Source organism: Lutjanus erythropterus, chromosome 7 (genome assembly GCF_056507025.1).
Source record: "Lutjanus erythropterus isolate fLutEry1 chromosome 7, fLutEry1.hap2, whole genome shotgun sequence".
Lineage (NCBI taxonomy): Eukaryota > Metazoa > Chordata > Actinopteri > Lutjaniformes > Lutjanidae > Lutjanus > Lutjanus erythropterus.
In genome coordinates, this window is record NC_139323.1 from 13151459 (window position 1) to 13168083 (window position 16625).

General features: G+C 40.4%; 1 protein-coding gene across 1 annotated transcript; it reads right to left on the reverse strand.

The window, feature by feature from the left end:
• Window positions 1-1818: 1818 nt before the first annotated feature.
• rasl11b (RAS-like, family 11, member B) lies at window positions 1819-4606 on the reverse strand. Its single transcript, XM_084722786.1, has 4 exons — window positions 4338-4606; window positions 4158-4214; window positions 3578-3654; window positions 1819-3065 (listed from the first exon to the last, which is right to left on the reverse strand). Exons 1-4 carry the CDS (start codon window positions 4450-4452, stop codon window positions 2574-2576), a joined length of 741 nt encoding a protein of 246 aa, XP_084578912.1. The 5' UTR covers window positions 4453-4606; the 3' UTR covers window positions 1819-2573.
• Between the last annotated feature and the right edge of the window lie 12019 nt (window positions 4607-16625).

Here is a 16625-nt window from a genome sequence, read left to right on the forward strand (position 1 = left end):
GTTAGCCATTTTGACCAGGCTGTGTTAAAAGCCGCATGTGTGTGTTCTGCTGTGCTGGAGAGAATACACACTCTCAATTAGTGGCCATTCACACCTCGCCAACATCATACGGTGACAAATGAGAGCAGAGTAATTAACAAGTTGTTTCACACTGTCTGCTAAGGCCGATAATTTGCTCACACTTAGGGTTTGCCTACACCTGCTGAGCCCCACCACCACACACACAACCCACCGTCTTTATTCTCTGCAACGTGAATCACCTCAGCGAGAGGTCAGTAATTTCATCCACCTACTCACGCCTGAATCCATTGTGAACGCAAGAGTCTCCCACATTGTCCAGCAGAGTAAGCCGGTAAATCCTGCGTTTTGAGGCACTTCTGACAGATGGGATCAGGATATTCGGGTTTCACTAATTAGGTTCTCTATTGTAAATAAGTTTATCACTAACATAACAGCATGCACATCAGGTTTTATTGGAAAAGTGCTTTTATCATTTTCTCCTCATCTTCCAGGATATTGTAATTCCCTGGAGATCCCCAAATGAAAACTAACATGAACTCCAGTGCTGTCAGCTCAGGTTATTTCAACAGCTTTTTTTTGTTGTTGTCAGACTGATTTTCTGGAGTCAAGGACTGCACCAGGGTTTTAACACATCTCAAGAAGCTGCTGTACAGTCATGCTTCCTTTGTTAATTTGATGTTATTCATTAATACTGTTTTTCAAAACATTTTTGTGAGTCACCCCATTGACAATAACAGAGACGACTCTTATAGCCTTATGATGCCATTATGATTGTTTCTTGTCAAATACAGGAGGTAGAGTTCTGCAATTGCTTTAGGCCCTAAACCACTAAGGGCCCCATAAATGCCTCATAAACTTTAAGTTAAGAATGTTTTGGTTTTTTGGTTTTTTTTTTTACCTTTTGCTTATAAATTCACATGCTTGAATGGCATCAGAATGCCTAATTCATGAGTGTCTGTCTTTTCTATGATCTTATTGCAAAAATGTTTCAAGAAGACAGTAGCCAACAAACGGCTCAGCGTGGCGTCTAACTGTTGAAGCCATAGACATCCATATATATATATATACATATACATACATATATATATATATATATATATATATATATATATATATATATATATATATATATATATATATATATGTAGATGCCACTGCCACCATTTTCCTTAGGTCAAGCCTGACTTGTGAACAAATTCAAGTAAGGTTTTTCTGAATAAGAAACACTATGATTTCTATTTCTTGACCAATTTGAATGAGTGCAGTGACGTTCACTGGTTTATGTTCGCGTATAATTGATAGTGAGAAAAGTTTAGATTTTTTTCCAATTTAATCCACACAGATTATAACCTCTCGAATATAACACCACTCACTGAAATCGGTTGAGAAATAAACAATGGTTTTTAATTCAGAAAAACCACAGCTCCCCTGTTTACATGTATTTGTCAGTCTTGACCTAGGGAAAATGGCAGCAACGTCGATGTGAAACAGCAACAAGCTGAAGCAGTCAGTGCAGCGTTTACATGTCTCTGGTTGAAGCTTCCATAGCTGTGTGAAAAAGGAGGAAGAAGTCCCCCAAAGAGATACAGAAGTATCCACTGCTGTACCACCAAACTACAGCATGGACTCTTCTTCCCTCCACGCTAATAATTACATTTTTATGACTTATTTATTGAAGACTAGAAAGGTCTGAGGACAAGGGATGTGAAAGGTCCCATGCCTGTTTGCCTTAAACCCCAAAATGACCAAATCCACTCATATGCATACATCCAAACTGATAAATGACAAGAGACATAGTCAAATTCATCATCATTTTATTGTGAAAAAAAGTGAATTTGTAACGAATAAATAACAATAGGCCCTTTGAATTACTTCTTTTTATAAAGTGCATCAGTGATAACAACCGTGCTACATACTGTGTCTGCTGCCCCTCTATAACCCCCACCCCACCCCTCCTCCTCTCCTCTCATCATTCTGTTATGCACGATGATGGTTCTGGATGCTGTAAAAATATACTGACATACAAGAGACTGAGTACACACACACACACGGCTGCACAGAGCCTTGGCTCAAGGAGCTGTTATAATAATACCAGCCTTCAGCGGTGCCATGTAGTGGCAGTCTGAATAAAGAACCGACACAATGGGCAACACAGCTAAAAATATGCATCAGAGTCCTTCAGAGCTGCTGTTGCCAGGAGAACCTGATTTGCAGTTTTTGATTTGATTTGCAGAGTCTGGGGTTCAGGCACCCTCACACGGCTGCCTCTGTGTCCTCAGGTGTCATTTCTACTCCTGAACAGACGATGAACCTCCTCGCTGCTCCTCCTCACACATGGTATCCAACAGGACAGACACCTGCCCGTTCAGAGGTCATCACCTCTGGAAAGATTCGGCCTCCGCCTTTCATTGTTTGTTTCACACCTGCCTTCTTCAGCCAGACGGTACAGGACTGTGGAGGAGAAACACGAATCTTCTTTGTCCTCTTTTCCACCTTCAATGCTTTCATTCTCTCTGTGGCCACTCTGGACCACGCTCAACATCTCGGTTTTCTCACACAGAAGTGACAGTCCTGACTTTTGCTGACAGCACCTGCTTGAAGCGCCTCTTCAGATCTTGCATGTTGGGAGACTTTGGCCGGGGGATAAGGGGCGAGCGCCTCTTCTCTGTGGCGGCGCTGGCGGAGTTGGAGGAGGCGGGGGGAGGCGGCTGCTTGGCGAGCTGGCAGCACAGCCTGTGGAAAGCCCTGTGCACCTGGCTGTAGTCTTCGCTGGCAGACACTTCATAGAAAGAACAGCCCAGCGTTCCTGCCAGCAAAGGGCCCTGCTGGGAGTCGACTCGTCTCAGGTGTAGCAGGTCTGCCTTATTGGCCAGTAAGATTACAGGAGGCATGTTGGTGCCGCCAGCACGGACAACCAGCTGGTGCAGTTGATCGATCAAATCGAAGCTGCGGCGGTCTGTCACGGAATAAACAAGCACCACTGCATCAGCCCACTGGATGGAGCAGGTCACATGGTCAGGTAGAGTGACAGTGTTATCAGTCATCTGGGAAGGAAAGGAAAAGACAGACTTATTAGAAAAGTGTAAACATGTTCTGTCCAAAACTGAAAAATTTAATTGAATCAGGCCAGATTAAACATTCCCTGACTTTGTTCAACTGATCTTTAGTCATGACTGGAATGCTGACTGCAGCAGACAGAGCTATAGTGTTACCCCTCCTGAACAGTGAGGTGTGGGTGATTGAGGAGTCTGAACCAGGGTATCATTTACCCTGGCCTCAGACATCCATTAGCCTAAATGGGAGATTAGACAACCAGACTGAAGGGCTCTACTTCAGGAGAAAATACACACACACACACACATCTTAGGTTTTGGACTGGTGCCCAGTCAAGAGAGGCTTAGATGACCTTAACAGCCAGGCAGTGAATTAGATTATATCATCTTTGTATTGGATTATTCTCCGCAGATTTTCATGTGTTGAGCCCTGTCGATGGCTCAAGTTTACCCGACAGAGAAAATGCACTGTAATCTGTCTGTTTTCTGTCTGAGGATCTTACCTCCACACCAGGAGTGTCTTGAACCTGGATGGTCACTTGCTCTCCGTCCACCTGGACCTCTCTGGAGTAGAGGTTACCTGCACGCACAGAGGAAACAATATGATATTAACACCAAGTTTCACCATGTTAAGCAATTAGAATTAATTATTTTCATTTTGAGTAATCTGTTGATTATTTTCTCAATTAATCAATTATTTGTTGGCTCTATAAAATGTCAGAAAATGATGAAAAATCAAGATGACACATCAAATGTCTTATTTTGCCCACAACCCAAAGATACTGAGTTTATTCTACATTACTGTAAATTTGGAGCAATCTTTGGCACAAGAATTAACCTTGGGATTAATTATAGGTCTATCTTACACTATCTTTACCATCATAAAGGAATAAAGAGAACAGAAAATATTCATATTTAAGAAGCTTCAATTAGAGAATTTTGACTTTTAAAATATTAAAAAAAAATAATAATAGTTAGATTATCTAAATAAATTGGGGATTAAGTTTACAATCAAATCTTAATGGATGAATCGTTGCAGCTCTAAATTTAACCCTCAAAAATAAAACTGCTCAGTTTACTCACCGGCATTTCTCTCATAGTCTCCGATGAAGCGCCTTGTCAGGAACCTCACCACCAGCGCTGAAATAAAGAAAAGTGACAACACATTAGACAATTATACCACAGAATATAAGACAAAATAAAGCAGAAATAAAACCTCGTTGTGAGTAAACTACAACGAAAGGGTTTCAGTAGTTTTCTTACCGGTTTTCCCAACACCGCTGCCTCCTATCACAGCCATTTTAATGGCCCGGTTGGGGACCGGGTACTCCGGCGCTGGATACTCCGCAATGGTCGTCATGTTGTGGATAAGACGCATTTTTCCCGTTTGTCCGTCAATTCCTTCCAAAAAGCCAAACTGAAGGCAAATAATTTTCTTGAACGGCTGAAAACAGACAAAGTTAATCCGCTGTCACCGCTCCCGTAGTGTCTCAGTCGAGGTGAAGTGAGTCGACGCTGATACTGGACGGACAATGACTGAATGCTGCTGAGAAGAAGCGGACGCGGCTTTTATAGGGCTGGAGCGGAGGTCTCATCTGATTGGCTGCTGCTGATTCTCCCCCCTTCCCTCGCGCCTCCGCCTACACGTGGATATGCAGCTATACACAAGCTCCTGCAACAGGTGGGACCTCTAGCTGGGTGTCCTCTCAAAAACAGCTTTTCATTAAGAAGAGGAAACAGGACAAAATGTGTGGGGTTTTTTTGCTGTTCAATTGAAAGTTTCTGCATAAGTAAAGAACAAATTGTTTGCGTACAATAGTCACATCCTCAAAATACAGCTTTTTTTTCAACTGCATGTTGTTTTGTTTCTATCCTAATTTTAACCTTTGTCGTTTTAATAGGGGTTAGAGAGGGAGACCTGGAAAGGTAGTAACTCCTTTTTTTGAGGATCAGTACCTGAGTGTTTTTTCATGCTAGATCTTTCAACTTGTGAGACATGGTTCCTATATTTGTCTGCTACAAATAAAACTCACTTGGGCATCTTCTACACAAGCACAGATTGTGTGAGTTACTGTCAAATACAAAGATTTCAGTTGTTACAACGTACCCTACTACTGGGGTGAGTTGTAACACTAACTGGTGATAGATGTAACAATGAATTAGGAGCCACACAACCCAATGTATGAACGAACTTTGTGGAAAAATAAAGAATAAGCAGTTTTGAGTAAAGTGAACAATTTAAAGTGACAAAAACACACACAGTGTGTGTGTGTGTGTGTGTGTGTGTGTACAGACTGTATTCATGACTGTGTATGTGCCACAGTTGTGGCTTTGTGGGCTCAGAAGTGACAATGTACACACTTGATCCACACTTCTTTTGTACTCAATGGAGAAATTCACATCACTTTAATGAGCTGTTATACCTGCCCCCACCCAAAGAAGCCACTAGCTAACTGTTTTAGCATATGGCCTTGAAGGTACCACGAATGCAAAGCATCAAATGAGAGAAACTGTTACTTTAGGTTATTTAAGTCAAATAACTATATTTCCACATTACAATGGACACTGGGCAAAAATAACCTGGATAAAAAAAATATTTTGTTACATGAAAATGAATTAAATATAGAATATAGAATATTTTTGTCATAAATCTGTCACTTCACCTGTGAGCTGAAATTGAAATGGGTTTGTACCACATTGATGATATCACTACAGCATTTTCCTACTTGGTAAAACTGACAGCGTTACAACTAATCAAGTGTTACAACATTCCCCAGTCTCCCCTACTTATAACATTGGCAATAAAGTTTGACTCAACCAAAACACCACAGTTTTGTGTGGAACTATAGGATGTGGATGGATCCTGCCTGCTCATCCTCCCACTGTTGTGTTGCAGCTGGTAACCTGTTCAGACATGCCCTCTATACTTGTGAATCGTCCACACAGGGGGTTAATGGCTGCTGATGTTGTACAAATACACCCCTGCCACACACACACACACACATACCTTACAAGAATTCATGCAAGCGTTCATGCTGTGGATGTGAAAGCGAATGGCCCTCCACATCCAGAAATGACACAATATTTCAGCCAGTTATCTGAGAAATGTAACAGAGCAGTGAAACCGTATCTATTCTCAGGAACGTGCTGCAACATAATAGCACATTTGTTGATATTTCACGTGGCAAATCAATTCGGCAGCTGCTCTCCGCTCTGATTTAACCTGCATCATCTCTTTGTCCCATTTTCTTCCACCTCAACCCCCCCCCACAGGCCCCCCCCTCAGCCTCTCTCGTCTTTCACTCGTGTTCATGTGCTCTGAGGTATTTTGGCATGCGGTCCTCGTGTGATTATGGTCTGGTATGTATTTTTGATAAGAGTGCTGATGACAGGCGGCTGCACTGCTGAAATATGAAATTAGTGCCCAGGATTCGTGAGCAGACATGGTTGCTAGGTGTGTACAAACGCACACATAGAACGATCCCTCTAACCACATCACAGCCGACACAGTGAACTCCACCCCGGCGGCATCATGGGAGGGCTGTTTACCCGGTAATAGTCAGTAAATTCTGCACATACTTGCATTTGATGACATGTAAACTGGGTTCCTGCCTTTTAAAGTGAATAATATGAGTGAGGTGTCACCGTTTTGTAATCTAAGCCCACGTTGCAGCATTTTTGTTACACAGAAAGATAAAAGGCATCACGGTCGTTCCCTCCTCTAGCAACCAGGCGAGAAGGCTAATGATGACAGATAATGGGAGGTGGAGGTGTTTTTAGCCTGTTTAGAAATGCAGAGTGACTCACAGCAGAAGTCAAAGCAGCAGAGTGTCATCAACGCAGTGACTTTAACCTAAAATGCAACATTGCTTGTTTTTATCTCTGGAAAACAGTGTTTATGTGTTGATAATACGTTTCACGCAGCGGTGCAGGAACTCCACTAAAATAGTGCTCCCTGTAGGCCGGTGATGCCTTCACTTTCCCCGAGGGAGGGCTGGAGGTACATTAAAATACCTTTGAGTCAAAGCAGACAATTATAGCTACAACAGAGCAGAACAAGGCCTGACTTTAGTGTCAGAGTGTCAAGCCCACATAAGTGACAATAGATGGTTAGAGAGGCTAAAATGGAGGCTAATCTTTTAGCCAGAGGTGGCAAACGCCAACACATTCTTAATTCAAGTAAAAATACAGACACTCACCCTCTTAAGGACATATCTGCTGTTTCTGTGCAAAGTTAGCTGATCCTCACATTTTCTCAACGGTCAGGCCTCCCTCTCTTGTTTTGTCCTGTTATGTCTTTTACTTCATTTTTTTTGTCTTGTTACATATGTTGTCAAGGAATCGTCTTTTCCGTGTAATTGTTGCATCCATTTAGGTTGAAATTGGTCTTGATGTCTTGAAGGCAGCACACAATGATGCAAAATAATAAATAATTCTCCACAAATGGATCAAAACTTAACCAGTGAGCCTCTTTTGAAAGATAGAAGAAGAAGATTGAAGATATTTGTGTTAAAATATAGCAAGTAAAAGTTGTCAGAAAAATAAATACTCAAGTAAAGTACATATACCTGAAAACTCCTCTTCAGTACATTAACGGGGTATTTGCACTTTGTTACTTCCCACCTCTGCTTTTAGCCAGGGTGTGGGAAATTATCAAGGAGAATTTGGGGTATTCACTGCAAACACAGGAATGTGGAGTTAATTTGGGGGTGGCAGAGGGCAGGTGAAATCAGGAGGAGGTGTTGTTCTCAGAAGGATGTCCTTGTTGACACATAAGTGAGGACTGATTTCCCGAGGTGGCCTCGCCTTTCACAGTGGAGCTGAGAGGAGGCATACTGCCGTCACTTGCCCCCTGAGGCCTGATCCCTCAAAGGACGGTCATTTGGGCTATCAGAGAAACTGGGGCAGTTTGGATCTGCCCTGGGGGCAAACTTCATGAGCCATGGTCATATGTTTATGATGCTTATCATTCTCTTTGCACTTAATCATTGCATGCAAAAGTGATAATTAGGAGCCAATTATTTTACAGTAAGTCTTAGAATTTATTAACATAGTGGCTGATTCAAAGCTGTGTGAATGCTACAAAACAAACTTTGCAGAAACACAAGTATAACATGAAAAAACAGATCCGTTCACACATGTTCCCATAGATCTCTTCACTTATTTGTTTATATCCACAAGCACATTTGAATTTCCAATGACCAATGGAAATTGTCTTGACCTGCTGGCACAAGCAGCCCCTGACCAACACAAAGGAAAGAGAGGTTGTTTTTTCTTATTGAAATGTAAACCTCCCAACATGTTCATCCATTTGCATACCTCTGAATGTCAACAGTAGTAGAAGGGGGAGGCAGTGCTGGTTTTAGGGGGTTGTGTGTACTATGGCACTGGTTCTGAATGACAATGGTCCCCCTCCTCCCGCTCAAGGAATGCCAGCTCACGTTTTTACACTGAAGTAATCCAGATAGTCATAGCCCATTTCTTATGAAACATGATGGAAAATATCTGAATCTGGATTCTCCATCTCTCATTCATGCTTCTCGTGTTTGCATTCCACAGCTGACCCCTAGCGTGACACTGGATAATTGGTTTCCACTCTCATTTCTGAGGATTGACGAGCACGTGTCAGTCCCCAAACTGTATGTGCCAGCATGTGTGGCCGAGTGCATGTAGAAGACACAGACAGACAACAAGCGCTGGGTGTTGCAGCAATAACATAGGATCGGGGTGTTTTTCGTCTGGCGTGCATGTGACCATAGACATGTATTTAAGGTAAGACCTTAAACTCTGGGATTATCCTGTTTTCTTCAAATGAGAAGTTGTTGTTTTTCTTCTCACGTGCAAAAGCTGTGAGTGAAAACATAGTAAAACTGCACAGGATCTGCATATTTGTCTTGTTTTTTAAACATGTTAAGTGGAAGATTAAGAGGACGTTTTCATGTCAGAGGGGAAGGAGGTCATTTTTATTGTTTTTATAGAAGAAAATGTTGCGAAGAATCTTGAATACCAATAATATATTGCAAAACAAATTATATTTAGAGATGGTTCTACAATGAAATGAATGTTTTTTGGTAAAGAAAAAGAGTTTTTCAGTCTGATGTAAAAAAAAAAAAAAAAAAAAAAAAAAAAACATGTCAGCAGCTTAAGGAAAGCTCAGATAATTAACCCAGACAGCTGCACTCTCCATAACAGTTATTAATTTTGTTACAACATCCTCTGCACCTCTTCAGTGTGTATACGGTAAATAATGGTGTCTTCAGCACAAATGTATAGGTGAAACAATAATGAGCTGGAGATCGACCCCTGCGACACACCCACACCAAAAAAAGGGGTCAGGGTTATACAGTACTGCTACAGAAAAGAGTTCAAAATTCAAAGAATTCACCATATTCACAATGTTCAACATTGCAGCCATTTCAGTGGTATTTATAACACAGTGTGGTCATTGAAGAATGTGATTAAAGGCTCAAAATGACTCTGAATACACACAGTATTTATTTGGACAAGATTTAATATTGTCAGCTAAGAAATTGTGCTAAATTTTACCTGCTATCTGCTACCTGATTAGGAAATAGTTAAGCTCAGATTGCTGTTAAACCTGTTTTAGCTGCTATCTTGCATTCTACATCCAAACAACAAGACAGAAAACATCACATTGCAAGCTTGATTACATCCAGTGTGTTTTACACTTTAGTCCAAGATGTGCATTGATATTTCAGCATTAATTTACACTTTTCCTGTCATTGTTGTGTAACACTATCAGATGGTAGCGTTAGCTCCGAAGTGGTTGAATGCTAACATTAGCTGTTGTCTCACGGTAGCTAAATGGCTATCAGTTATAAATATGTTGTTTTAGCTTGAAATATCTATTGCCTTTGTAATAGCGATGATAACGATTTGTCAGATTCCCTACATTTACGACTTCCAACCTGGAACACTGCAATACGATGTTTTTCCTCTCTGAGCGTGACGCCACAGGAAAATGGCCACGGTGTGAATATGGTGACCTGTTTGATTTTTAACAGAGAGAGAGAGAAACAGATGGATCTTCAGATATCTTTGAGATGACCCATTTCATCTTTAGCCTCCTTTTTTTTTTATGAATCAATATTATTCAGGCATCCATGACAACACATTTATTTCTAATGTAATTTTTTGAACCAGGGAGTCGGGTTGTAATGAGATAAAGTCGTCATCAGTATGACAGACGCACACAGAGGAACGGATGGGGACAGTCTGCTCTGGACAGATCGTGTTGGGACATGGGGTTCAATGGTTTAGATTTACGGTTTTCGGCCTCTGTCGGTAATCCAGACTTTCCCCCCTGGGCCCTGTCTGTCCGTCTAGCCTGCTTTACTGCCCAGACTGATCGGAGCTGGAGCCCACGCTGGAGGCAGAGCAGGGTTCAGAGTGGGGCCTCTATGGTGGGTTAATATAGACAGACAGCTCCCTTGGGGGCATATTCTGGGCCGGGGTTGGAGCTCTGATCTGTGGATGTGGTTACTGAGTGGTCAAAATGAAGCCGCTGCCAAGAACCGCCTCACATACTGGAACTTATACCAATAGTATGAGAACATTTACGCATAGTAGTACTGTGTGTACTGTGGGTATGGATTGGAATTGCTGCTCTTTGTGTGCAGCAAAATGGAAAATGAAAGTCTGATGCGACTGTTATCACAACTCTTCTCTGGCCTCTTCACAGCCCTCAGTGGGACACAGTGACCCATTATCAGCTCACGGGTAACAAGAGCCCAGTGATGAATAGGGATAAAGATGCCGCTGTGCACGTGCAGCCAGAGTCATGAAAGTAAACAGGAACAGTATGTGTACATGGAAAATAAGCTCCCAAATATTTATTCTGTTCTATTATGTTTTCAGCCAGACATCTATTATCATCGCTTTCCTTCCATTATTATCATCATATTATATCGATAACCTTAACACAGCAAACACAGCTGAAACATCGGACACAGAAAAACAATAACAACAATTTGTGTATCACTGCACTGCTGTAGTATTACTGTATTACTTTTTTCAACATGATGAGCAATATTACTTTGCATAATCATGTGCAATATTCCTTTTTATTACTGCTTTTCATGTTCAATATTACATTTAATATCATATCATATCATGTTCATTATCACGCGCAGTGTTACTGTTCATTATGATTATCATGTATCAAGTACAATAATACATTTTTAATGATGTGCAATATTTAATAGTAACCTTTTTTTTATTATTATCTTGTGCAATGTTAGGTCTGGTATCATACAATATTACTTACTTTATTAATTTTCATTATCATGACCAATATTACTTTCAATGTCATTCCAATACTATTTCAATATTTTAGTATATTTAGTATTATATTATATATAATAATATATAGTGTATTAGTATTTTAGTATATTTTTATTTTATTATTATATTTATAGATAGATTGATTATTTTTAAATGAAAACATTGTTGGACTGTTTGTATGAAACAGTGGGGGAAACGTTCAAGGAACATTCCTGGAACTTTCAGCAAACTTTCCAAGAATGTTCTGATAACAATATCAATAATGTTGGTTTTACATCAGAAAAACTTGCCATTTTAACATCAAAGGAACATTATGCAGTCAATCAATGTTCCCAGAACTTTTTGGGAACCAGATTTTGCTAGCTGGGAATGACCTCATTATTTTCACAGTTTACCCATGGATCTGTCATCGTCTGTCATCCCAGAGGCAGCCTTTCTGTCAGTCCAGCATCTTCAAGACTAAATAAAGTTTTGTGTGCAGACTGACAGACAGGCTCAGTCCTGTCATTGCCTCTCACAGGAAGAATGACCCAGAATACAGGTGGATTAGGCACCTGTGAGCACAAATCTGATGGCACAAATAGTCACACCTAAACCAATAGAAAATCTGACAACATTAGTTGTTAATGGCCTGTTTTTGTCTGTGACCCGGAGGACTTTCCATCAACATACTGTAGACAGACAGATGAGAGAACCCAGAGGTCTTTTAAGGTCCCGGGATTGGATGTGAAGTTGGGTTGAATAAGGTGAAAAACAATACATCCTGGTGATAGCGGAATAAACTAACAATTTTTTCATTTGTTTAGGTCAAAGCGTGTTTTTACAAGATAAAAAAACGGCTCTTCAGAGAGCTTAGAGCTCATTAATCCCTTGATGAATTGAGCGCTCCGACTCAGAGGAGCCTTAAAGATGGACTGATGAGAGTGAGTGGCCTCACCTTGTTCTTGAGATTCACACTTAATCACTGACACTATGCTGATATTATGGCCTGAAATTGGCCTGCAGCTTGTTGTATCTGTGTTCAAGTGATGGTGTGTCTTTACAGGATGGTTTATCATGAGTTATTCTTTTTTCCCGTCAACCCTCATCGTACCAACATACTTAACATTCGAGGACAGACTGGGTTCCCTGGGGACCCCAAGAATAAAGTAGCGTATGACACAACTTATTTCATATCAAAGCATTATTAGTCATTCTATCTGTTGTTATCATTATTTTAGGAAAGTTGCAATTACTCTTCAATGTTGTGAAAAACAAAACTAGACAGAGCACACGAGGAAATCTGTCTGCTGCATTGTGTTTTGTGATTGGCCCTACCCGACATTAGTGTATGATACTATAAAAGGATAGTTTGGATTATTCAAAGTGAGGTTTTATGAGTTACATATTGATAGTCAGTGTATTAGCTTCAGTAGATGGCAGTCAGCACAGAAGTACCAGTATAAGTTATGCAAGGTACTGCTTAGGACAGTGTTTAAAAAAATGCACTTAAAAAAATGTTCACCAAAAAAAAAAAATTGTACCAGTTTAAGTGTGCAAAATATTTAGAATATTTTTACGGCTTTACATTTCCATCAGACATACTTTTCCAATTGGGAGCTGTCATCATATAATCTCACCAAACAAATTGAAATTGAAATTAGTAATAAACTCGCAAAACACAGGAGTTGCTGGTAGGGGATTTTTTTTGTGTGTGTGTTACTGAGTGACTTTGTTTCTTTAAATGGTTAGTTCGGATTCACTGAGTAACACATTAACCAACTAATCAACTAATCGAGGCAGCAGTAGACCAGCACCTCCTCCTTGTGTATGGAGTTTGGTTGGTTTGGAGAGGGTGATATTTGGCTTATGTAAAGCAGTTTCCTATCAGAAAAGGATTTACAATAAAGTAAAGCAGTGAAAACATTCTGAACTAATACAGATTTTTTTAGGAGGAGCTTTTTTAAGTGGATAAAATACATTTTGTTGCTGACCCTGTCGACAGCAGTTGATTGCTGAACTTCTATGCCGGTACTGACCAAGTACAACCCCACATCAAATAATCTGAACTGTCCTGGACTGTCCTCCAAACTCTTCAGCCCCTGCACATGCAAACAGACTCAGGAAGAGTGGACTCCTCCATCACGTTCATTATGACAATGATACACTCATGACTGAGTGCTCCACATTCATTCATATGCACACACACACACCCACACAGAATCTCAGTTATTATGCATCACAGACATTGCACAAAGAATTCAACCATTTTATCACGGATGTGTGTGTGTGTGTGTGTGTGTGTGTGTGACTGATTCAGATTGTCAAGGTCATCTCTCTGTGCAGCGTCTGTCCTTTGCGAGGGCGCTAAACAGGAAGAGAGCTTGTTAGGAACAGATGCTGGGTGTTTTAGTCAGTGAGTGCGTTAGCGGAAGTGTAACATCAGCTGGAAGCAGAAAAGAAAATCTCGCTACATTTTATTAACTCACCTGCGTACAGTAAATTGCCAGACTGAATGACGTAACTGAAGACATGGCGTGTTTGTCATGATTATGTGGATGTGGCTCATATTTAAGTAAAATCCTACACATTTAAATTGTGTTAAAGCAGTCAGCTCTGCCTCTGCTTTCCTCCGGCCCCACCACTGATGATACTTGGATGCTGGTCAACAAGCACACACTACCCCCCAACCCCCCCCCCCCCCCCGGGCCTGGCTTTCAGAAACACATTATGTCTGCTGCAGGGAAGAGTTGTGGTGGAGCTGGGCCATTAGGTTGCCACAGAGTGAGAAAAAAGAAAACAGACGGGCCAAACTGCTCTGGGCAATAATGGAGGATACGTGTCAATGTTCTTGAAGGGTACACACTGTACCCTATGTGTAAATTGGCACCAAATACAATGGAAAAAAAAGAGAAAGACGTGCGTCAGACATGCTGAAGGAGGGGGTACCACAGCATCATGTGCCTCTTTGCTCCCCCCCTCCTCATTAAACCACCGCAGACAGAGCTGTCTCTTCCTAATGCTTCACACATCACACACAAGGGGGCTTGCTGTGACTGGAAATGACACTTCAAGTCCTTTCACCGAGGAAGAAAGCTGTAAATTTGTGGCACTATGACATTTTAGTAATATTACCGACAAACTTCAATATACATGATTTAATTCATACATGCACTTTACTGTATATATTACACAGTCTGATGGATTTCGCCTGCATGAATGTTTTCAGTGTCGCCTCTGTGGCAGATTCCACTGCTTTGACGCACAAAAGTAACCCAAGGTTGGTGTGGTGATTATTTTCTGAGGAATGTTTTCACTCCGAGCAGACTGAAAAAGAGCCTCAAAAAAGCTTTTTTTTTTTATGCAGCTGCGTCAGAGAGGAGCTCAACTTCTCATAGAAAAGACGATTCCTGCTCATTAATAGTACATTCAAATAAATACATTAAATCCGTGCATTTAACAAAATGCTGTGCTCTCTGCAGACCTCAGCGGAGGAATGTGTTCAGTACAATGTATTTGTGTGTTTAAAGGTACACTCACAGATTTTTGTTAAAGCACCCCAGAATCCCCAAATTTCCTCCCGGCTCACCGATTTTAAACCTCACAGTTCACAGGTGAGTTATATAACATCAACACTGAGCTGGGAGGAAATATTTGGGTTTCGAGGCTGCTGTTGGGCAGTACTGCATTAGTTAGAAATATCTTACAGTTGGCTATGTTTTTCAATAATGTGCTGTGAGGGATTACAATTAGAAATGCAGTAATTACATTATGTTACTACTCCTAGTAACACTCTGTTACACTGACAGTTTTGGGGTTATTTGGATTATTTGCTGTCATAATAGAAGAGACAGGGTGGATATCAGTTTGGTATTTCTTCATTCAGTTGACAGACTCTGGTATGCATTATAGCTGTAGTTCTACTGCATGGTACAGCTCAGCTTAGCTCAACTCGACTTGGCTTATGGGGCTTTCTTTGGTATCACCTCAAGTTCCAAACGAGCTGAACCGACACTAAATGTGGGACTTTTCCATTGGCACTTTTGACTGCTTCATAATAAAAGTGTTTAAATAACAAAGCAACAGGGGACCTCTATTGTGAAGAATATAAAGGAAATTAAGTGTTTATTTGTCTTTTTTTTTTTTTTAGCAAATCCAGCAAAAGCCCTGCCCACGCTGAGTTAAATCAAGTCAAGCCAGACCAGCAAAAAAGGAAAAAGGCTGATGGTGGAGTGAAAATACTGCAAACCAACTGGTCAGAGAGAATCATCACTTGTCAAACATGGACATCCTGCACACCAATTGCAAATTGTGATCACAATTTGTGTATTCACGCAACTAAAATGAAAAAAAAAAAAAAGATGTCAGCCTGCAAAACCACACTGTGGTCAACTGATGAAGTGTAAATGTTTGGTTTTATGATAAAAAGATCTTAAAAGTAAGGGATATCCTCCACTGTGTGTATTTCTGTCATGTTAGAGGTAATGTGGAGGTTTGAAACCGTGTCGGTATGGCGATCAGCTCAGAATCCCACCCCTAAGATTAACAATAATTACATTATGTTGATTGTTACATTGAGCCTTCGTCCATTATTGCTTCAAAAATAAAAACAATGCTTTGTGCTGTCAAATCTTTTGGTCGCCTACTGTTAGCATTTGTTCTTGACAAAAAAATATATTTACAGTTATATTTACTGCTTAAATAATGACTAATGATTCAGTACTCAGTAACCACTCAGTGTGACGCACAACTTGACTTTATAAAAAAGTAATTTTAAGATGATGATAAAGGCATGATGGACTACTTAGTAACTACTCACATCACGTTGCTTGGGGTGTACAAAAACTTTAACAAGTTTTTCAGTAATTGGTAATCAATGAGTTATGTCACTAGTTATGTGCCATACTCTAGCTGGTTACGAGTTAATTAATAACCATTCTTGAAGAAAGTGGTCAGTATTGGTTCACAGATTTATCAATTATCAAACCATTCCTGATTCTTTCCTCGCTTGTTTTTTTTTTTTTTTTAAATTAACAAATCATCAATCAGTCATTAACTAATGGTTCACTAGCAGTTCCTCATCTGTTACTCTTTTTTCCCTAGTAACTACTCATAATTTTGTGTCCCTTATTGTAAAGTGTTACCTCAGATCATCTGGTTTTGATCAGAGTTGGACCCCATCCAAAGTTTTCATCCAAATTTAGCACCTATTTTAACAGAATTTCTGGTGACACAAACACAAATGAATGTGTGTTTCCGTCCACTGCT